Raw genomic sequence first — 21,781 nt, 5'->3', positions numbered from 1 at the left:
TTCAATTCAAAAGTGTCTAAAAACGACTGATACATTGAAATACAAAACGAGACAAAATTTAAACATAATTTAAAGTTTTGTATGTATGTACGCATAATGAAATACGAAAAAAAAAACGATTTTTGAAAGGAAGCGAATCATCTACGTAACTGAAAAATTGGGGTAAGTAGAGAATGAGGCAATGAATAAAGTTCTGGTTTTGTTTTTATTATTAAAAATTTCAAACTATGTACCCGATTCCCTTGTATAGAAATTTCAAGATTCTAAAATTTTAAAATGGAAAAATAGAATTATTAATATCCCACGGTTCTTTGAACCAATAGAAACTGCTAGTTTTTTACTAAAGAGATTAAAAGCAAACGACAAAAAAAAACTGTGTTTATTTTTTGTATTACGTCCTTTTTAGCTACGATTCCGAAATATTATAAAGAACAAACGCTTGGAAAATCTAAGAAAACTTAAACGCCATTTTCGTATTCATATTGCTATGAGAACTTAAGTAGCATGTACAAGTAAATAAATCATATATGAAACAAAATGTGTGTGTGCACGAATAATAACTGCTACAAAAAAATATTTAACATTCTCCTAGTGCTACAGTAGAAAACAAAGAGAAAATAAACAAAAAAAAAACAAATTAAAAATTAAATTTGCGGTTCCGAAATTCGGATACTACTATATTGTATTTCAAAAACATAAGTTTTCAGAAGAGCAAAAACGCTTCTCATAATAAAGATATCGTAATGAAATAAGACAAAATATTTTAAATAATTTTCTTATAGATTCTGTTAAAAATTTAATTACTTTATTTTAATTAAACTATTTAAAATTAGAATTTTCTCTTCACAATTGCCAAAAAAAGAAATGGCAATTTATACTGTAAGTTGAGAGGCAACCGTGAAACAATTAACATTGTATTTTTACCTACAATATAAAATCTTTCACAATATTGTAAGAGTTTATGTCGATTTGCAACATTTATTCTAAAATATTATAGTATACTTATTATTGTAGGAATAAACCAATACTAGAAAATTTTATAAAAAGCAATGTTTTCAAATATAAGAAGAGTTAGAACAAATGCATTTTTATGAAAATATTGTAATTCTTTCAAAAACCTTGTTTTTTTAATATTATTGCAATTTTACGATAACTAAAGTTTTACGATATTTTTGTAATGTAAATCACTTTAAAATAATATTGCAGAACTAAGTTCTGCAAATACAATGGTATTGTATTGATAGTCCTTCGAAAAGCTTATAATAAGAGTTTTTTTTTTATATTTGTAGAATTTCTATTACAGCTAGGTATACAAAAATTTAAAGTTACATGCGCATGGCTCTATAACATTAACTAACAGAAGCAAGAAAAACTTTTATTGTAATTCTACTTAGAATAATTCCATTTAGAGCTGTTGAAATACAAACCAATATATTTGTAAAAATTATGAAGAAAATTAAATATCTACATTATGAAAATATTTTGATTTTTTATCTATTAAAATAAAAAGTAAAACTGATAGGGTGTAATAAAATAAGCGAAAAATAAAAACTTAAAATAATAGAACCATAAAATTATACCTAGTAAAAATTAAAATAAAAATGACAAAAACAAATTTTAACATTATAATAAATTTTTAATTACACGAGTAACGTTAAGTCTTAAAATTTATAATGGATTTACTTAAAATTTAATACATATTTTAATTTTGTTTTTAAGTATGTTATGTAAAAAAAATTATATTTAATTAAAAAAAAAATTAAAAAAATATATTTAAAAAATTTTTAAAATTCTCTAAAATCATTATTTTTTTTCTTTTTTTTTTGTTTATTTGAAATTAAAAATTTTTATGGACTTAATTAAAATTGTATACTAAAAAGTATTAAATTCATAATAATTATGTTTTATTATGTATATATATATATATATATATTTATGTATATTTAAAAGCTACTGTCATCAAGAACATACTTTCTTTTAAGTAATTAAGATGTCCTCATAAAAACGGAGGATTATTTTAATGTTGTTTTAAGTATGAATTGTACGACTAAAATTATCTCAAAAGTTTCAAACTTATTCAAAATTTTATGATAAAAATTATTTATAATACAATAAATGATACGGCGGATGTTCAAAATAATGAATGATATACTATCACAAAAAAAAAAATTGCTTCCCGAAATTTTACATTATTTTTTTAATTTTTTCTGTTTTGTCATATCTCATTAAATAATCATCACATTTTATTAAGTTTAATATTTTGTGTAATATTTAATTGTTTTACTATTATAGAACAAATTGAAACAACTGCTAGCTATACCACTTATACTTGGACAAAAAAAAAAAAAATAAAATAAAAATAAAATCCAAATTAGCTGCATAATACTGTGCACGTTCTATATCCTTAAAATTATAAATTCATTAAATAAAACATGCATCAAAGACTCAAATAATATAAAAAGTTGATTTTTAATAAAATTAATTCCGAATAGCTTTACTCATTTGGACCTTCAAATTTCTCGATTTTGAAAATTTTTGCCTTCTTTGAATGAAATTTTTGAATAGCTAAAAATAAATAAAATTTGAAATTATTTATTTGAAAATACGTTTAATTACCTATATAGATTTTTTTTTGCTTAAAAACTAATTATTTCTTAGTACAAAAAAAAATTCTTTGTAACATCAACTTTTTTAAATATATACAATCAGTTTTTTTTGTTTTTCTCTAATATGGAGAATGCTACTGCGTTGGTGGCTGTCCATGATTTGATGGCAAACTTGAAGATTGACCTGGCATTGGCGGAAATGCATTTTGTGCTAATAACATATGTTGAGGAATGTTTCCACTATCTTCGGCTTTTTCTTCTTCACGTCTTTTAAGACATGCAGCTTTTGGATTTAAATTTCTTTCCCTAACTTGTTGTTCTAAAGACATGATTACTTCAACAGCCAAATTTAAAATACCCAGTTTTGTTTGTGGTTTATCAGATTTAAGATGCGCACTGCACATTCTACCAAGCTCCTTAAGAGCTTCATTAATGTCACGAATTCTAATTCGTTCTCTAGCATTATTTGCTTGTCTTCTCTCTTTTTCTCTCTGAGCTTTTAAAGTTGGATCATCATCCTCTTCATCGGCACTTGAGCAACTACGAGAATTTTTATATCTTCTCATTCGCTTTGCTGGTTTACTCATCCCATCTAATGAACTGCTACTAGCTTTTAATTCAGTAGTATCAGTATTATCTTTACGTTTTTTAGGCATGGTTGTAGCTGTAGGTGCAGTGACTGGAGTTGTGCCCGCAATATTTTTTTCAATTTTGATTGACGTGGGAGTATTACTTGGACCTGGTTGATCTTGAAGTATTGAATGATTCATCTGATTTGATACTAAAAATGGTGATGTTTCTAAGTTATTCATAGTTGTATTTAATTCACAATGATTTCGTAAAACATTTAAAGCATCATCTAATCTTTCTTCCATTCGTGTTGTCGTTGAACCGTCAGTTTGCCCTCTTAAAAATCCAATAGCATCTGTTAGCGGTTGCAAGTCTGGAGGATTCGTTAATTGCAGGCCTCTATCATTTAATGTATTTGAGTATGCGGAAGACAGCGGTACAGTTGTTGTAGAATTTGGCAATATATTCATATCAGGTGATAAATGTGAAGTCCAATGATTATTAGAACCACTCATTTGGCTAGTATGCGATAGTATGTGATGGGAATTTGGTTGTGATTGATTTGTCAATGGCGGTGGTGAATTAATTGGAGTTGATGGATTTGAGCTAAAGCTACTAATACATTGTTCTGGTGAAGTATATATGGCTTGCAATGCTTTGCCGACTAAAGCTTCGTTTGGCATACCTGGACTATGCTGAATTGATGTTGAGCTCAAAGGTGTATTGTACATTGTTGGTGAATGAACATTTTGTGATAAACTTGAAACTGAGGGTGCACTTTCTCTAAATGTACTCATTGGTGGCAATGTTTGTGTTGTGTTGGGATATGAACTGCCATCTTTGTTATTAATCATACCTGACTGAATATTAAAGGGATCACTTGCAGTTGAAAGAGCGGTAGGATGTCCTGCAGGGTTATGATACACTTGATTAGAATAAGATGCCTGGGCTGGTGTATACCATGATCCATTGTTTGTATCGTAATACACATCGGACTGTTGCATAGGGCCATTTGTTTTCACTCCTGGGTACCTACTACCATCGGTTGTATTGTCGATTGGATACTCTTCTGGCGGGTATATTTCATTTTCTAGTACTCCACAAGGGGACTGGTAACCATTTTTTTCGCTTACGCTTTGTTTATTTGCAATTTTATTAAAGCAATTTTGAAAAACTTCATATAAACGCATAGGTTCATCATCACTTGTCGCCATTTTGATTTCGACTTTCAACAAAAATTTGACAATTGGACAGAAAAGTCAAGCGCCTTTATTCGATTCTCGAACATATTTTCTTTTGTTTATTCGAGATATTTACAATACCGCCTTCTGCGGGAAATGTTAGCAACATTTTGCTTTTGTTACTTATTTCTATAAAAACAATAGTACATTATATTTGCGCTCCATTTACGTATTCAAATTATTGCATTCATGTACTAGAACGGAGATGTTTATAAATGGAAGTTTTTTTATTGTTCAAAATGTTAATTTAACAAAAAAGGGACATTTTAAATATTGCAATTAAATTTTAAAACAACTTCGAATACACGGATCGCGTATCAATCTATTCTATATTTCTATCGATTCATTCTATAATAGTATTGACGTGACGAAAATTATTGTTAATTGACGTGATGAAAATTATATTTTATACCTTGCCAATTTTGACAAGCCAAAATATTTAACAGACGTTGTTTACCGAAAACTCCAAAACGGAATTATTATAGTACTACAGGATATTCGAATCTATAATTTGGTAATTTTGGAATTAAAAAACCATTTTACAGCATGTGGGCATACTTTAAAAGTAAACAAAATTTTCAAATGTTGTAAATAAAAAGTGCAGCAATTTAAATAATTCACAGTAAATATTTCAAATACAGTGTTTGTTTTTATTTCAAAATCATATTCGAAGTCGAACATCATTTTAAAATTACAATCAAAATTAACATCACCTTAAACCCAGTTAACTTAGTAAAAAAAGTTGTAATTTTGGTTGAACATAAATCGAATATATTGTCAATATGTCATATCAATATAAATTTTTGATTTTCGCATTGAAAAAATGCGAAATGTCAATTATACAGGGTGGTTATACAGATGATAAATAAATTCTAAAAAGCAAAACATTTTTTGTTATTTTCAATTGCCCTTGTTATCTTCATTGTTCGCAATAAAGAGCCCCAAAATGGATTGGGATGAAAGATCTCAACGAATTGCAGCAAATACAAGAAATATATTAGACCGCACGACGGCCTCTATTGCTCGGTAATTTTGTCTTTTAAATTTAAGGATAAATAATAAAATATACTTACATTTTAGTTCACAGCAAATTGCCATTGATGCTGAGCAAGTTGGCACTGAAGTAACAATAATCGTTTTAATATCTTTTGCCAGCTTGTTATTCTAAAATTTATATTTTTCAGGTGCTATCTGAGTTAGACGATCAGAGAGAGTCACTATTACGTAGTCAACAACGTTTACAAGATGCTAACGATCATTTATCAAATTCAGCTCGTATGATAAATTCATTAAAGAGAAATGTTTTGTACAACAAATACTTACTAATTTTAATAATTTTACTTGAGGTTTTAATACTTATCGGTTTAACAATTATAAAATTTATATAAAAAGATTAATAATTTTTAAGTAGGTACGTACCAACCTACATATATGAAGGATTAAATAAGTATTGTATACAAATAATTTTCGAAATTAAAAGGTTGCGACAATAAATGTTTGTAAATTGTATATTTCTGAATAGAAAATTATTAACATTTTTATAGTCTAATAGCAATAAGTTAATAAAAAATTGTAAGAATATTCTCTTATTCATGTTAAAAGCAAAATCTTCAAGCTTTTATTTTAGGATTTATTTAATTGCAGAAGATTTAAAATTCTGCAACGCGATTGAGGGAATATAAATTAATACAAAAAAATGTAATACATATTTTTTATTTTACTTGCATTTTTGGAAAATATTTAATACAGTGTTTACATTGAATGTGTGTACGAACGTTACATTACATTTTGTTATATCAGGTATAGAATGTTACATGTAATTAAATTTTGGTTTATTTTGATTACTTATTTCATTATTTTAAGATACATTACTTTTATTATACTCATATAATTCTGTTGTAAAGTACGAAATAAACAACTTCTATTAAATTATATTATTTTTATATTATGATTTTTATGTTTATTTATATATATTGTTTTGGTTCTCTTTAGTTTAAAAATTAAAATTTCCCTTGAGTTTTTTAATCTATATATTAGTGCTTCAAATAACATTAAAAAAATATAAACATTAACAAGTGAGGAAAATGGGCATTTAAGAATATTTTAAAAATTTAAATATAATATTTATATTAATATATTTTAACTGCTATTTCTTTTGTTACATGGTGTAAGTAATTTATTATAAATTTTTATACATATTATATATGTTACCTATATACATATTTGACATATATTTATATTTGAATAATTTTTTCAATACACACTGACTTCTAGATAACTTAACAAGACTCATTAAAAATTAAATAGATATTAATAACAATGATAACATAAAAACATAATTACTTTAAAAAAACAGAAATTTGTAAATACATATTTTGCTTTTTTAAGTTATTAATTTTTTGCATTTTTCTTTAAACTTTTTGTTATTGATTGTTTAGGTTTCTTTTGGTAAGCTAATAGACCATCCTAAAACACGGCGATCAAAACCGCATGAAAATAAATTACAATTAGAAGACACACACGAATCATCGGCCCACGAAACTGAAGATACCATACGACGGTGTCCCTGTAAAATGAAATAATTTCAATTTAACTTCAGAAAACATTCCCCTATGTATTTAATTTATTTACTTGTCTACTTGTTCTTGGTAATCTAGCTATTCTTTGACCATTTAGATCATAAAGCCTTATTTGTCGATTATCATGTGGTATAGCTATCACACCATTCGCTGAAACTGCTAGACGATTAACAGCAGCATCGGTACGAATTGTTTCTAATGCTGAACGCATATTTCGAAGCTCCCACACTTTAACAGTACGATCATCTGACCCTGAAACTACTTTATCATCACGAGTGAATACTGTAGATGTTACACTCCTAAAAAATTCAAAATGAATTTTAAAAATAAATTTGTTATAAACATAACTTTATATAAATAAAAAAATAAAGCTATTTTTATTAACATTTACCTATTTTTGGGTTAAGTTTATAAAGCAAAGGAAAAGATAAAAAATTAACTTAAACAAAATAATGAAAAATACATACTCAGTATGCCCTTGGAATACCGAAACTGCAGGAATTGCATCTCTAAAATCCCATAATCTAAATGTGGAATCTCTAGAGGCTGTAACAACAAGTCGTTGTGAGCCATGAGCCGAAACATGTGTTAATTCATGGTCATGGCCTGTTAAAGGTTGTAATGGTTCCTTCGTTTCAACATCCCATAAAATAGCGGTTCGATCCCAGCTTCCTGTAATTATTTGATCTGATGTTGACAACCAATCGGCTGCAACAACTACAGATGTGTGTCCACCTGGTCCTGAAAATTCACATAAAGGTGTTCGAAGAACATCCAAACGTTCTCGATCTTCAACTTGTTCATCGCTATCTTCGAGTTCTTCTTCCGAAGAATGGCCTTTTCTGAAAATTTAATTTTATTTTAGATTTTTAACTCACGTTTTATTAAATAAATTACCTTGTTGAAACATCCCAATTGACCGCTGCTTGCCAAATATGTGCAGAGCCATCACCACTTGCAGTAAGCACTAAATCTTTATGTGGATGAAATTTGATAGAATTCACTGAACCACCGTGTCCTTGATATTGTAACAAACAACGGGCACTTTCGATTCCCCAAATGCAAGCTGTATGATCAGCACTCGCTGTTCCAATAATTGGTTGCCCTATTTTAGTAGCAACTTGCCAAACACCGTCCTTATGACCATTAAATTCTCTTACCATAGAACTGACTGCTGATTGTGCTTTAAAACTAGAAACAATTTTACTTGTTTGGGCACGTATTTTATGACTAGCTTTCACTTTTCCTCCTGTTGCGGACAGTTTAGCTTTTAAGCTTTTGCTGGCTATATTACTGACACCATCTGTGTCAGCTACATCTTGATAAGTTGTTGAACGATCAACTGCCGAATTTGTTCCCCCAGTAGATACTGCGCCTGCAGCACCAAGTGATTCAAGTTTCTCCTGAACTAAAAAGCGTATATTTAATAATTTGCACCAAATGCTTAATATATATTTTAAAAAAGGGTTGAAAAACTGAAATATATAATTACGATTGAGATTCTCTATATAAAGCAATTCGAATTCTTTTTCAATTTGCGAAAATAGTATGTGAAGTCTAGCTCTAAAAGGTGGTCCTTCATCGGCAATTAAGTCCTCAGCTAAAGAGCTTAAGCGAGAGCTTCGTTGTTTGGACGGTTTAACTATTGATTTTCCAGAAACACTATTTTCCAGTGGCATATTCGTGAAATTTTTGTTTATTAGATTGAAACTAGTTTTAATAGGCACACTAAACTGTATATATTTTAAGTTGACATAGTATAAGACCCAAAAATTTTATATTAATATTAAACAATGATAAAACGATTTTTTTTAAACAGAAGTTAAATTATTAAAATGTAATTGAAATTGATTTTTAAAATTTTAAAACTTTTACAAAAATATACCAATTTATTTTGAAAACTGCTGTGGTAGTGCAGTAAGCATTTAAGCAAATTACAACTTGATAGCTGTCAAAACTTTTCAAAACTATTTCGATTTGTAAACTTATCAAATGCTAAAAGAATTTAATTGACTCAATTAAGGGCTCGCGCAAATCAATATGAATGGGTATCAGAGAGTTCAAAAAATTAGGTATCAATTCGGATATGGTTGTTCCATTAAGCATGACATTAGTGTTATACATTTTTTAAATAAGGAATTTTTGAGCACAACGGCCAAAAGCTTATTATTCAAAAAGCATATTAATCATCAAAGAGATTGCCGCATATCAATTGATACAGAAAAATGCTGAGAACTTCATTATAAACGCTTGCCCACCATGAGCTAGTTGGTGACTACTTGTAAGGCGAAAACCCATCACATCGTCTAGGGATTGTAAAGATAATTAGAAAAGAAAATTAAATTTCATTATTAAAATTTAAATATAACGAACGTAAGAAGTTTTGTTTTTTTTTTTTGTGAAGATTATTTCGTTATAAAGTTGAAAATACATGGAAAATTTTTTATATCATGTAAATAAGATTGTTCAATAAATTTTGATATTAGGTCCTTTTTTTTTCTATAAGTAAGAATTTTATTTTATGAAAATACATGGCATCACTTATTAACGGTATGTCAAACTTTCTTTACATTGCCTTCTTTTTATTTATTTACGTCGTGACTTGACGTAAATCTTTTAACTATTTATGTATCTATATATTTTTGTAATGTCAAGGTGCTAATAGGAAAATTTAGCAATTTGGTTTTTATATTATTATTCTATTTATTTTATTCAAAACGGCTAAATTAATTTCTATTAGATCGCTCAATGTATTTGAGAATTTTAACCATCAAATAAAAAGAATTATTAATTTTAAAATGGGTGACAAAGACGATATTGCCAAAAGAAAAGGTAAACATTTTATTAGATTAAGTTAATTCAAGAAGGTGTTGTGCTAACAACTCTTGTATAATGGAAACTTTCATTTTCGCAATTCTAATTAATAATTGTAAAATTGTACAATACAAATGTACAGTTGTAAAATTGTACAATTGTAAAAATGTACAATAAAAATGTAAAAATACATATACCTACATGCACTTACAAATGTTAATTAGCTCTCACTATTTTAGGAAATAAGTCGTTGAAAAAAAGTTCCGAAAGTTCTGATGAGGAAGTTGGTGCAAGTGGGAGCTCTTCATTTTCAATAGATTTAATTAGTAAATTTTTTTGTGAGAAACTGAATTTTCATTCGGCGGAAGATTCTGCAAAAAAAGTAAGGTGTTTAGTTATAAACAACGACCATTTGTATACATTGTGCTTGCAAGTTTAAATATATGCTTTACATTTTTTTCAGGTAATTGACGATTTGAGTTTTAAAGGAATTATTAATCACTGGAAAAACGGTGGGGTAAAAAATATTATCACAATGGTTGGTGCTGGCATTTCAACTTGTAAAAATATAAACATTCTTGTCATATATGCTGAAATTTTATTAAAAGAAAATTATTTTAGCTGCAGGGATCCCAGATTTTCGTTCCCCTGGATCTGGTTTATATGACAATTTGGAAAAGTATAATTTACCGTATCCTGAAGCTATATTTGCATTAAGTTACTTTAATGAAAATCCAAAGCCTTTTTTTGTTTTAGCCAAGGAGTTATACCCTGGTACCTTTAAACCAACTCCAGCGCACTATTTTGTTAAATTATTAAGTGATAAAGGTTTACTAATAAGGCACTATACTCAAAATATAGACACTTTGGAAAGAATAGCTGGAATACCAGCAGAAAAATTAGTAGAAGCACACGGAACTTTTTTTACAAATCATTGTTTGAATTGCTACAAGGAATACAGCATGGAATGGGCCAAAGAAAAAATTTTTCAAGACAAAATTCCCCAATGTGAATATTGCAAATGCCTTGTTAAGCCAGATATCGTATTTTTTGGAGAAAATCTTCCAAGTCGATTCTTTGAGCTGCCCGGCGAAGATTTCAAAAAATGTGATCTATTGATTATTATGGGTACTTCGTTAGAAATACAACCCTTTGCTTCTTTAGCTGAAAACGCTAATCCTAATTGCCTTCGCTTGTTAATTAATCGTGATAAAGTTGGAAAATTTGGTGGACGAAATTGGTTTATGAGCGGAGTTAACCTTCGCTACGATGATCCTGAAAATACGAAAGATGCTGCATTTATTGGTGACTGCGACGAGGGAGTTTATGAAATTGCGAAAATTTTAGGCTGGGAAGATGAACTAAGAGAATTAGTAAAAAAAGAACATGATAGAATTGACAAAAACACACAAAAAGAAAAAGAAAAAACTGAAAGTGCTAGTTCTTCAGAAGAAAAACAATTGACAACTGAAACATCGTAAATGGAAAAGAGAATGAAAATGGAAAAACGTTATTTATTAAAATTGTTTTTTGAAAATTTGTTTGTGTATATTGTAATATACAAATTATGTAGAAAATTTAATAAAAAATAAGCTTAACGCATTAATTATTATAAAAAAATATATAGAATAAATTATATATATTCCAAAAATTATATTTATTAACAGTTTACTTTTAATTAAACAAAAATTTTCTATTCTTGAACATCAGATATTCCCTCGCCCGTGATTGTGAATAAAGCTTCAGATTCTGGCAAGCACGGCGAGTCGTAAATCTTGCATATTCGCGTTTCTCCTCTTCCTTTTTTTAAGTATAAACGTGTCGTTGAAGCATGTGCAATAATGTTACCACCAATGGGTTTTTTCGGATCAGCAGCAAATGTTGGCATGCTGTCTACGGACGCCACTACTTGATTGGTTATAAGAACAGCCACGCCAAACTAAAAACCAGCTTTGTATACAAAAAAATAGTAATAAGCAAAATATAAATACCTCATCGGCCAAGCGTAATAAAAGTCTTAAAAATCTAGCTAAATGCATTTGCCGGGGTGCTAATTCAGCCCGCCCACAATAATCCGTTCTATACAACGCAGTTGCACTATCTATTATAAGAAGAGCATACCTAAAAGACTAATCAATTCAAATTATCCTTGTCATTAGATTTTTAATTTACCTCGACTCAATCATCATGGCAGAAGCTAACGTCAGCAAATGAGTTTGGTGATCAGTATTATATGCACGAGCATATGCAACGTTATCCAAAACATCTTCTCCCGATAACTTATAACGATCTGCAACGGCTAATAGTCTTTCGGGCCTAAATGTCCCTTCTGTGTCAATATATAAACATTTGCCTTCGCCACCGTTTTGAGAAATAGGTAACTGGCATGTGACTGCTAAGGTGTGACATAATTGTGTTTTTCCAGTACGAAATTCACCGAATATTTCAGTTATTGATCCGGTTTCCAATCCACCACCTAAAAGTTTATCTAATTCTTTTGAACCTGTTGTTAGAGTTATAATTTCAGAACGTTTTTGATGCAGTGCAGAAGCAGTAGTAAAACCCATAGGAACAAGTTTTGAGGCTTCTAAAATAATTTTATCTGCTTTCGCTTCAGATATCCCTTTTACGACCAATAAACTTTTTTTTGGTGTATATGCTATTGATTCTACAGTATAATAACCAGCCTCTTTAAGTTTTTTTATATCCCCCGATGTTATTCCATTTCCCTAAAATATAACTTTATAATAAAAATGTTTAAATTTTAAACATTATAACGAGCAGAAATTTAGCACAATCTTCGTTCTTACCTCTAATTTTTCCAGAGATTGAGGCCCAGCATCTTCATATTCATCACAATCTGCTGTTGTAACTGTTGTAATAGAACGTTCTTGCATAGCCGACATTATTAATATCGAAAACTTAATATATTTTTATTTGCTTTTTAACCATTTGTTTTTGTTTAAAAATACTTATTTAATTTCATAAGCTTCCCAGTTCCCGCATTAAATTTTAAATTGAAGTGTTGCCAACAGAACAGCGCAACATTATTTAGCTAATTGTCATAAACTAAAACAAATTTCAAAAGAATTTGGACTCATTTACACGTTTATGCATTGACGTCATGTTCAGCATCTTTTTTATTCTAGATAAATAAAATTTATCTAACGAGGGTACGAGAAACATAAAAGGAGTTAAGTTGAAAATATAAAACGCTCCGTGATGAAAACCTTTTAGTAAAAGTACTTGGAAAGAGCAAAATGTCAATTAAGATATTGCTCAAAATGTCAATTAAGATATTTGAATGGAGTAATAATGTTTTTGTAGTAACATTTGTAAACCATTCATGAAGTTCTCTTTATATATATTTTATTAAACCTCAATACATTGCTTCCTCCTAGTAAGAAAAATAGTAATAAATTGAAAAATAAGATATTTTAGATATTATTTTAACATTTTTGGATTTATTTTGTGTTTGAAGTTTTGTGTAAAAAATTAATATTTTTGAAGGAATATATAACATACATAATAACTTTATACACTGAATATATTAGGTTTGTCTGGTACAAAACGTGAAAAAAAGAGAAAAACAGTGATGTCACTTCTCGCAAAGAAAATAAATTTTGATTTAAAAAAAATTAACAAGACAGTTGAAAAAACTTAACAAAATACCTAATAAACGTCAAATTTCAAAATATTTATCAAGTACTACATACATTAAGAAGAACATATCTTTTGACAGCTTTATGATTTCAAAGTTCTTAAAACACTAAATTTTACTCAATAAAACTTGAAAAAACTTTTAACATTGAGAAAACGATGACGTCATCATCTTCACTAATTTTTTTTCAATAAGTATTATAACAGACTGCATACTAAAACTTTATAAGTTTTTTCATATGTTATAAAGTTTTTAAAAATTTTCTTATACCAGAGAGACAATTGAGTATCTCGCAGGGTAGTTTATTTACACTCGCGGGGTAGTTGAAATAGAACACTCGTAAGTGCTTTCTGTTGTGAACGAGTTTATTTATTTTGAGTTGGAATATGTCATAGGCACGACAGACATCTGACTCCTTTTGCAAATCGAGCTCTGAATTTAAATTCCTGACTATTGATTTAAAAGCCAGTTGTTTATGTAAATAATAATTTTGTGAAGAGGAAAAACAAAAGCATATTACATAATTTAAATAACGTAAATATAAAACATGACAGAAGCAAAAAAGGATGATTGCCATGATGGAAATATTGGGAATGTAGGAAGTTTTGACACGCAAAATTCGAAAGAAGTTTACTTTCAGGTAGTATTTCGATTTTTATTTATACATTTCGTCAAGTATAAAATAATTTAATAAGTTTTTGTTCATGTATGCATTTAGTCAAAGGAATATGTACACTATAACGCAAAATTTTTTTGAACTGTTTATGGGACTTGCTTACATAAAAATAAAATTCTTGTTTCAGGTTTTAAGAACATGGATAAACCAAGCAAATATGGCTCAGTCTGCTATGGCGTATTTCCCGTATTATTTAATGACCAATTATTCTCAATTACTACAACAGAACTCAAACAATTCAACGCCTAATATAAACAATTTTGCAACATCAAACAACAATGGCAGAATAAATGAAATTGATGGTAGACTAAATGATATTGCGGATGTGGAATTGCGTCAAGAACAAAGTAAATATAAATCTTTTCATATTTCGCTGACATTTGATGTTGTTCTTTTAGTTATAAACCAGAATGGAGGTTACGAATTTATAATTGCTCCTTTTTGGAAGAGACTTCTAGCTGAAACAATCGACGTCGCAATTTTATTACTCCTTAAACTAATCATTACATTTTTAATAGTCGATCTTTTCGATTTAGATCTGTAAGAAACCAAAATTTCTAACGATAAATTATGTTTCAATAATTTTCGTTTTAGTGGAATAGATTTTGATTTAGATGCGTTGAAAAAATCAATTGAGGATGACTATACAGAATTCTTGTCTTTATCGTCAGATCTTTTATTTTTGGAAGTAGTAACAAAGGTTGGAGTGTGTATATATGAAGCGCTTTGGACTATGAATGGGAATGTTTACGTTGGCGGGGCTACTCCTGGTAAAGTATTACTTGGCTTGAGGATAGTTCATGTAGAAGCTGTTGTTCCACTACAGGCGCAAGTGGGTTTAAATTTAAATAACGGACAGCCTATGAGGGCATTACTATATCCGGCATCAAATCTTGGTTTCAGACGAGCTTTTTTACGTGCTATAGCAAAAAATATTTTGACAGCTTTTCTATTTCCAATGTGTTTTATTATGATATTCTTTTTTTTCAAATCAAATCGAACAATTTATGATTTAATGTCCAAAACAATTGTAGTTGAGGAAAACCATGCTCCATTGCTACGCAGACGCTAATTTCAGTTTTATTATAAGAAGCATAATTATTGTGATCTTAATACTTTTTTAACTGATTGATTTAAAAATCCTTGTATGTAAGAAATTATTACACTTAAATAAATATTACATGGTCGTTGTAATTTCAGCTTATTGTTTATTATGATACATTTTCGACTAACTTATAAGCTAAGAAGAATTAACACATCTTTAAAATTGTCTTTCCCAGACATGGAAATTGGCATGAACAATTTGCAAGGAGATGAATGGGTTTGATTTAATCTTAGTATTACTTTTTTTCCTCAATTGTCGTTGCTTTGTCATCAATTGATTCCACCGTATCATTTTCTCTATCCTCAGAACTATCATCCAAATGCGCTAACCCCTCAATGTCGTTATTATCATCGGCCTGACCCATGTCGCTTTTATTGTATACCGATGGGTAATTGCTAAAACAATCTTGCATAGTTTTAAAAGCATCATAACAATCTGACCCTTTTGGTTCGGCTTGACTATTAACATATTAATGTTAGTATTTTCTTAAATAATATATTTTATTTACCTGTAGTGGAAACAAGAAAATGCTTCTCTGAATTCTACTCCGCACGGTCCAGTTGCCATTCCTCCTAAACATGGACAGTTCCAATTAATTTCTCCATCAGGTAATATAAGACCAGGGGCTGGTTCCGGTGGTGGCAATTTTATTGTACTTGGCGTTGAATGATCTTCAGCAGTAGCAAAAATAACGGTATCTTTTCCAAAAACTTTACTAATAGACATTTTATTTGCTAAATATAATTCTTTAAAAACGATGTTAAAACAGGTGAAGCACTATTCACTTTGAAATGACAAGGTATCCCTTGAAACTTTGCAATTAAAGTTATTGATGCTCTAGTTTTGACGTAATAATCTTCAGACACTCTTATGATTGCTCTTTTCCTGTCCTTATCAAATTTTATAATGTCAACTGTTGTATTTCCTCCCAATTCTCCGAAATTTAATTTCAAAGAGTGTTCTATGCTTCCCTTAAAAAATATTGCTGCCAAATTTTCAACTTCCTCTGCAAACTTTCTGCAACATTCATTTAACAAAAATTTCTTAAAATTTTATGCTAATTTTTCTTTTACAATATTAAATAAACTTTCAATAAGTAAAAAATATTTTCTTACAGCGAAATATCTAAATAAAGGTATCCAATCATAATATGATACTAATTAACTCCAACCTCAATTTAAGAAAAGTACCATTTTTTAACCCTCAACTGATATTTGGGGGTGAAATATCTGTCTTAAAAATTGTTTGTTGCTATTTAATTTTTTTCAAATTTATTTCACACCCCAAAAAGCTTTAATATTTATTTTTTTTATTTATGAAAAATTGAATTTATTTACTCAAAAAATTTTAAAATTCTTAAAGTAGTAACCGTATTATTACAAACTTTATCCTTTGTCACTACTTTTTAACATTTTATGTATTTTCGTTTCAAAAATAAATTCGTGTTTTTTTTTAACTAAGAGTGTTCACAGTAAAAAAGTTCATGCTTTTCTTTACGATTAGAGTATAAGCGCTACGAGCTTGCATATAAATTTTATAATTCACTGAGATTTGGTTTTATTTTGACATTTCAAATTTGAAAAATTATTAGATTACAGATTAACTCCTATCTATACTATTTTAGTTTCAAAATGAGAATTCCAATTGACTTCAGAGTAGAACAATAAACTTAAAAATGGTAAACTTCAATGTGAGAATAGGTAAAGTAAAAATTAAAAAAGTAATCTTCTGTTGTTTAACTTTTAAATACACAATCTCATATTGAAATTTTTTATTCTCATATTGAAGTTTACTATTCTCATTTTGAAATTTGCTATTCTTATTTTAAAACTAAAATGAATCTACTACAAAATGTTTTAAACTATTTAAAATGAGCTTCGCCAATTCTAAATCTAATGAAATTTAACCTGTGTGCTAAAAAAAGGAAAACGCCCATTGCGACAAAAAATAATGTTGTATATTTTGACTTAAATTCACTCACCAATCTCTTAAGAAGAAATTTTCTAAATAAAAATCACTTTAGATACTCACCAAATGTCGAGCAAGCCATTGCACTTTATGAATAAAGCGACAGAAGAAATGTTGTGTGTAAACGCTAATATTTTTCTTCCAATTTTTAAATATCACAATGCATTTAGACTACTGGGCTGATTGTCTATGTCGCTATTTTACTCGGAAAGTGAGAAGAAAGTGATTAACTATCATGTACTTGTATCATATGTAATTTTGGACTGAGAAGAATTATTAGGTATTGCGTATCTAGTTTTTTTCTAAAATGCATACAAAATTTAATCACTTTTTTTTTGAAAGTGAAACGTTCAGTCGGTAATTTGACAAAAAATGCGAAAATCCAATTAAAAACATGAGTAATCTTATACATGAGCACATTAGCACAATTTTATTTTTTATAATTAATCAAACTTCGATTTGAAAAAATTTTTTTTAATCATCTGTTTTGGAATTTTTTTTATACCCGAGGCTTATTTTATCTCATTTTTGATATAAAATCATTTTTATAATTTGCAACCGAATTTCCAACAAAATGGAATATTTACAAATAAATTATTGTTAACAAAACATAATTTTCTGTTTACGTCCACGATAAAATGTACAAGCCTGATAAGGATCATATATGTAAACTCTGTTTGATATCAGATTTTGACGTCAAAAAATATTTATATCACTTTTTACTTAAAATTTTTGTAGCAAATTGTTAAATTTTAAGGTTGAGTGTGAAATAATTTCAGTCTCATAAGTAATATTATTGTAGATTTTAGACAATGTCGCATACATATGTGAATAGTACTTAACAGCTGTCAAATGGATTAAATGCTACCAAAAAGTGATGTACTGAAATTATACATTTATGCAGTCTTACAAGAGGTTTCCCAAATGCCATTATGTCAAAAATGATAACTTGGGATTTTATATTATATGTACTGGAAAAATGCTGGTTATTATTTAATTAAAACAAAAAATTTCCTTATAAATATTTTGGTTTTTGTTTGTTTTTATTAGCATTGGCAACATTAAATTTTGACATATCAAAGACATTTTGAATTTTATCTTCGTTGTTCAATGCCTTGTGTCAGTTTTAATTGAGAAATGTAACAAAAAATCGTGGAATTTTCTTTAAAAGAAGAAATCGTTTTTTTTTTGCTATAAAAACCAAAATATTTACAATATATGATAAGTTTATATAAAAAATATTATAAGTTGTAATGGAAATTATATAAATAATAAAAAGAAAAGTGGAATTTAAATAGGATAATATCTGAAAATAAACGAAAATTTTAATGGATCTTAAGCTTACATCAAAATAAAAAAAAAAAAGAATTGGTGCCACGCAAAAAAATTTTGTAAAAATAAAATATTTTTAATTGTGTTTTTCAATATTGAATATTAAAGTAATTCAATTCATATTAGTGAAAAATATTAATTTGTTTAAAGATAAAATAAATTGTTTTTGATATTATTGTCTCTTTTTATCTTTTGTGCTTCATAAAAAATAATTTACTTTTAACTGTATAACTAATCACAAACATTATATAAAAACCTTGAAAATCTTGAATTGTGTTGTTTCGATAAACATTCATAATAATTTCATTCGGCCAATATTTTCACAAAAATACAATTTCGAAATGGGTAGAGAAAAACCTCCTGTTCCGGTAATAAACGAGACTGGAGGCGAAGTTTTAATTATAAAACCGAAAGAAAAAAGAAGGTTTGTAACAGATTCAGTATTATTAAATAAAACATTTCTTCTAACATATGTTGTTTTAGTTATAGTTTTAGAAAATCATTTGATGCATTAGAAAAAAAATAAAAACGCAAATTAATTGTTTTTTCTCATATGTATTTCATATAATATCTTTGAAAGATTTCTTGTTAATAAGTAATCAGAAACAAAATTTTATCAAGAATTTTGGTCTGTACTGACTGACCTGTTTTTTTTGCAAGTAAACATACAATGAATAATTTCTAGATCATTACGTTCACATGCATGTTAAATTTATTGAATCACTATATTTATTATGAATACATTTAGATAATGTTCAAACTCACAAATATTTTGTATAGTAAATATGCATAAGGAATAACATATTGATAATGCCTACACAAAAACAAAAATAATCAAAATAATAATAATATGGGTCGTCGACTACTTTTGTTTTTGTATTTTACCCTTTGTCAGGTACATTATGTACATATATAATTTCACAGTATATTATATATATATGCAATATTATGTAGATAGGTATGTATGTATATTGCAATTTTACTTTATGCGTCTCATTTTGTAATTTTTACAGGTTCTTTTTCATTTTAAAGAAAAATTTTATTTACTAAATATATAAATAGGTAGGTACCTACCTCAAAAACAAAAAATACATAAAAACTGCTTTTAAAATTGTTTATAAATTTTTTACTCCGTATAGTATAGTTGGTAGGGTCTATATACATAACTACTTAAAATTTAATGAATTTTTGGAGAAATTATGATCAAACCAACAAATACGTATGTAGCTACTGGGCTTCCCTATTTTTTAATTTCTTCTTTTAAAACTTAAAATTGCCAAAATAAGTATATTAATTTCTATTAAGGTAGAAATTCCGAAGTTCGAAACATTTTTATTTTAATTTTTTCTTTTTTTACGTTATTTACATCTTTTTTATATTATATCTACTTATCTATGTATGAAAAACGCATACATTCTAGAAATTTTAAAAAAGAAATAGCTCACATGCTAGAAATATATAGGACAAAAAATGGTCTGAAATATTTAAATAATGTAAGAAAGGCTTTGTTTAAAATTTCAAAATTCATCTCTGCACTTTACTAAGACATATATTCCTCATTTAAAGTACAAGTGAAATTAGTAGTGAATTCAGACCTAATTGTGTCTGAAAGTTTTTTAAAGTACATATTTCAAATTTATTAATTAAAAGAATTGGCTAAAGATCTAGATAATTGGATAAAGATTTTAAATCAGAAAAATCAAAACTAAGTAAATCTTGAATTCAAAATTTAAATTTAAGATAAAGTTACAACATCGACTATAAAAATCGAACTATTTATGCCTCACAAAAATGAAAAATTAAAATAAAATCACTTGGGAGCTTGAAAATCACCTTAATCATAAAAACTATATACATATATACATATTTTTATAAGGGTATTTTTATTTTACGTTGTAAGTATTTTGATTTTTAGGTTGCTTCTTGTAAGAATTTTAAGAAATTATTAGAAAAAAGCTCGTATTAGAACCAAATTAAATCCATAGTACCGAATTATAGCCGTTTACTTTATATACATATGAATATATATGAGTATATTTATACATTTTCAGTGTTGCAGCAAGGCAAACATAACTCAAAATCCACATATTTTACGAAAGCGGATTTTAATAGCACTATTTTATAATGTATTTAAAGCGACAAAATTAAAGCTAGAGAAATAAGTAGTGTTTTTCACAAAAAAGAAATGTTTGTAAGTGATTTTTTTGCTGCATAAATAACTCAGAAATCGGATTTTTTGATCCGTTGTTCAAAATGTTGCAGAAAACGAGCGACATTTTGATAACACTAAATAAACTGCTATCTATACTATTTCAGTGTATTTTTACTTCAGCAAATGTTAATTAGCAATAAGTTCTTATTGTATATGTATGCATGTATATGTATCAACCAATCAATTTAGTTGACACTGTTCTATTACTCGTAACATTAACTATTTTTAAATTATGGTAATTATTTGAATATTATTTTATTGTAACCTCATCAGACACGCATTTTTGACTTAGGAAAGAGTAAAAAATACAAGTAACCATTATATGAAGAAATTTCCATTGAGTTAAACGTAATACCAAGAAAAATCATTGGTATTGTTCGAAGTACCTAGTTGTTAAAAATTTAATATTAGCTTTATAGTTTGTGCATATATAGCTAGTATTTATCTTTCAGAAAATTGACCAAAACAAAAACCAGAGTAATTTGTGCGAGTTCATAAAAGAAAAAACAATATCTATATTGTAAAAATAATAATTAAAGCCAAATTTTTTTAACAATAATTTTATTTACACAATACAGTGACAAAATTTTAATTTTTATTGTTTTTCTCGTTTTCTTTTTTTTCGCGTCTTTTCATATTATCACTCTGATATTTATATAGCTGAAAAAAAAAACACGTTTGAGAAATTAATATTTTGTTTTTCAAAAAAAAAAAAAATTTCTATTTATACTTAAAAAATTCTTTTCACACATTTTTCGAGAGAATTTTATAACACACAATAAAAAGCGGTTTACTTATATACACATGATTATTATGATATACATATGTATGTACATATATACATAAAGATATGCATATACAAGTAGATAATTATATTTGTTATAATATTTTTATGGATTAATAATATTATTTGGATTGGAATTCTTCCTATTAAAATGATTTTAGTTTAAAATTTATATTTGGTTTTTTTTTCCAAATTGATTAAACTTAAGAGATAAGTAAGCAGATTCAAGCAGT

General features: G+C 27.6%; 8 protein-coding genes across 9 annotated transcripts in view; 4 read left to right on the top strand and 4 right to left on the bottom strand.

Annotated features, from left to right (window-relative positions):
* Nucleotides 1–1,959: 1,959 nt before the first annotated feature.
* On the bottom strand, nt 1,960–4,390 carry LOC129605825 (protein daughterless-like). Its single transcript, XM_055515798.1, has 2 exons — nt 2,617–4,390; nt 1,960–2,565 (listed from the first exon to the last, which is right to left on the bottom strand). The coding sequence occupies exon 1, from the start codon at nt 4,388–4,390 to the stop codon at nt 2,741–2,743; it is 1,650 nt and encodes a 549-aa protein (XP_055371773.1). The 3' UTR covers nt 1,960–2,565; nt 2,617–2,740.
* An 865-nt stretch (nt 4,391–5,255) lies between these two features.
* Nucleotides 5,256–6,303, top strand: LOC129605820 (vesicle transport through interaction with t-SNAREs homolog 1A). The gene is made up of 3 exons (XM_055515785.1): nt 5,256–5,443; nt 5,498–5,540; nt 5,602–6,303. The coding sequence occupies exons 1-3, from the start codon at nt 5,364–5,366 to the stop codon at nt 5,803–5,805; spliced, it is 327 nt and encodes a 108-aa protein (XP_055371760.1). The 5' UTR covers nt 5,256–5,363; the 3' UTR covers nt 5,806–6,303.
* A 363-nt stretch (nt 6,304–6,666) lies between these two features.
* LOC129605819 (WD repeat-containing protein 37) lies at nt 6,667–8,933 on the bottom strand. The gene is made up of 5 exons (XM_055515784.1): nt 8,489–8,933; nt 7,894–8,404; nt 7,464–7,838; nt 7,049–7,295; nt 6,667–6,983 (listed from the first exon to the last, which is right to left on the bottom strand). The coding sequence occupies exons 1-5, from the start codon at nt 8,673–8,675 to the stop codon at nt 6,852–6,854; spliced, it is 1,452 nt and encodes a 483-aa protein (XP_055371759.1). The 5' UTR covers nt 8,676–8,933; the 3' UTR covers nt 6,667–6,851.
* A 715-nt stretch (nt 8,934–9,648) lies between these two features.
* Nucleotides 9,649–11,427, top strand: LOC129605807 (NAD-dependent protein deacetylase Sirt2). The gene is made up of 4 exons (XM_055515764.1): nt 9,649–9,828; nt 10,050–10,192; nt 10,274–10,370; nt 10,432–11,427. Exons 1-4 carry the CDS (start codon nt 9,795–9,797, stop codon nt 11,289–11,291), a joined length of 1,134 nt encoding a protein of 377 aa, XP_055371739.1. The 5' UTR covers nt 9,649–9,794; the 3' UTR covers nt 11,292–11,427.
* Nucleotides 11,428–11,503: 76 nt separating this feature from the next.
* Nucleotides 11,504–12,817, bottom strand: LOC129605808 (DNA repair protein RAD51 homolog A). Its single transcript, XM_055515766.1, has 4 exons — nt 12,621–12,817; nt 11,983–12,539; nt 11,802–11,931; nt 11,504–11,749 (listed from the first exon to the last, which is right to left on the bottom strand). Exons 1-4 carry the CDS (start codon nt 12,714–12,716, stop codon nt 11,504–11,506), a joined length of 1,029 nt encoding a protein of 342 aa, XP_055371741.1. The 5' UTR covers nt 12,717–12,817.
* A 966-nt stretch (nt 12,818–13,783) lies between these two features.
* LOC129605823 (protein FAM8A1) lies at nt 13,784–15,480 on the top strand. 2 transcript variants are annotated; one of them, XR_008696737.1, is made up of 5 exons: nt 13,784–14,111; nt 14,275–14,494; nt 14,546–14,687; nt 14,742–15,292; nt 15,348–15,480. XR_008696737.1 is itself a non-coding variant. In XM_055515796.1 (4 exons), exons 1-4 carry the CDS (start codon nt 14,019–14,021, stop codon nt 15,217–15,219), a joined length of 933 nt encoding a protein of 310 aa, XP_055371771.1. In that variant the 5' UTR covers nt 13,785–14,018; the 3' UTR covers nt 15,220–15,343. The 2 variants fall into 2 exon arrangements, 1 of the variants encoding a protein (XP_055371771.1); XM_055515796.1 differs by lacking the exon at nt 15,348–15,480 and having other exon boundaries at nt 13,785–14,111; nt 14,742–15,343.
* Nucleotides 15,319–16,129, bottom strand: LOC129605824 (mitochondrial intermembrane space import and assembly protein 40-B). Its single transcript, XM_055515797.1, has 2 exons — nt 15,761–16,129; nt 15,319–15,710 (listed from the first exon to the last, which is right to left on the bottom strand). Exons 1-2 carry the CDS (start codon nt 15,976–15,978, stop codon nt 15,488–15,490), a joined length of 441 nt encoding a protein of 146 aa, XP_055371772.1. The 5' UTR covers nt 15,979–16,129; the 3' UTR covers nt 15,319–15,487.
* A 2,286-nt stretch (nt 16,130–18,415) lies between these two features.
* Nucleotides 18,416–21,781, top strand: part of LOC129605851 (protein similar) — a 198,671-nt gene continuing 195,305 nt past the window's right edge. Inside the window, exon 1 of the mRNA XM_055515828.1 lies at nt 18,416–18,976. Coding sequence (XP_055371803.1) covers nt 18,894–18,976 — 83 coding nt within the window. The 5' untranslated portion in view covers nt 18,416–18,893. The remainder of the gene's footprint in view (nt 18,977–21,781) is intronic.

This window comes from Condylostylus longicornis, unplaced genomic scaffold (genome assembly GCF_029603195.1).
Source record: "Condylostylus longicornis isolate FDR11 unplaced genomic scaffold, ASM2960319v2 ptg000015l, whole genome shotgun sequence".
NCBI classification, from domain to species: Eukaryota; Metazoa; Arthropoda; class Insecta; order Diptera; family Dolichopodidae; genus Condylostylus; species Condylostylus longicornis.
The sequence above is the reverse complement of the archived record's forward strand: the minus strand, read 5'-3'. Positions and strand labels throughout refer to the sequence as shown.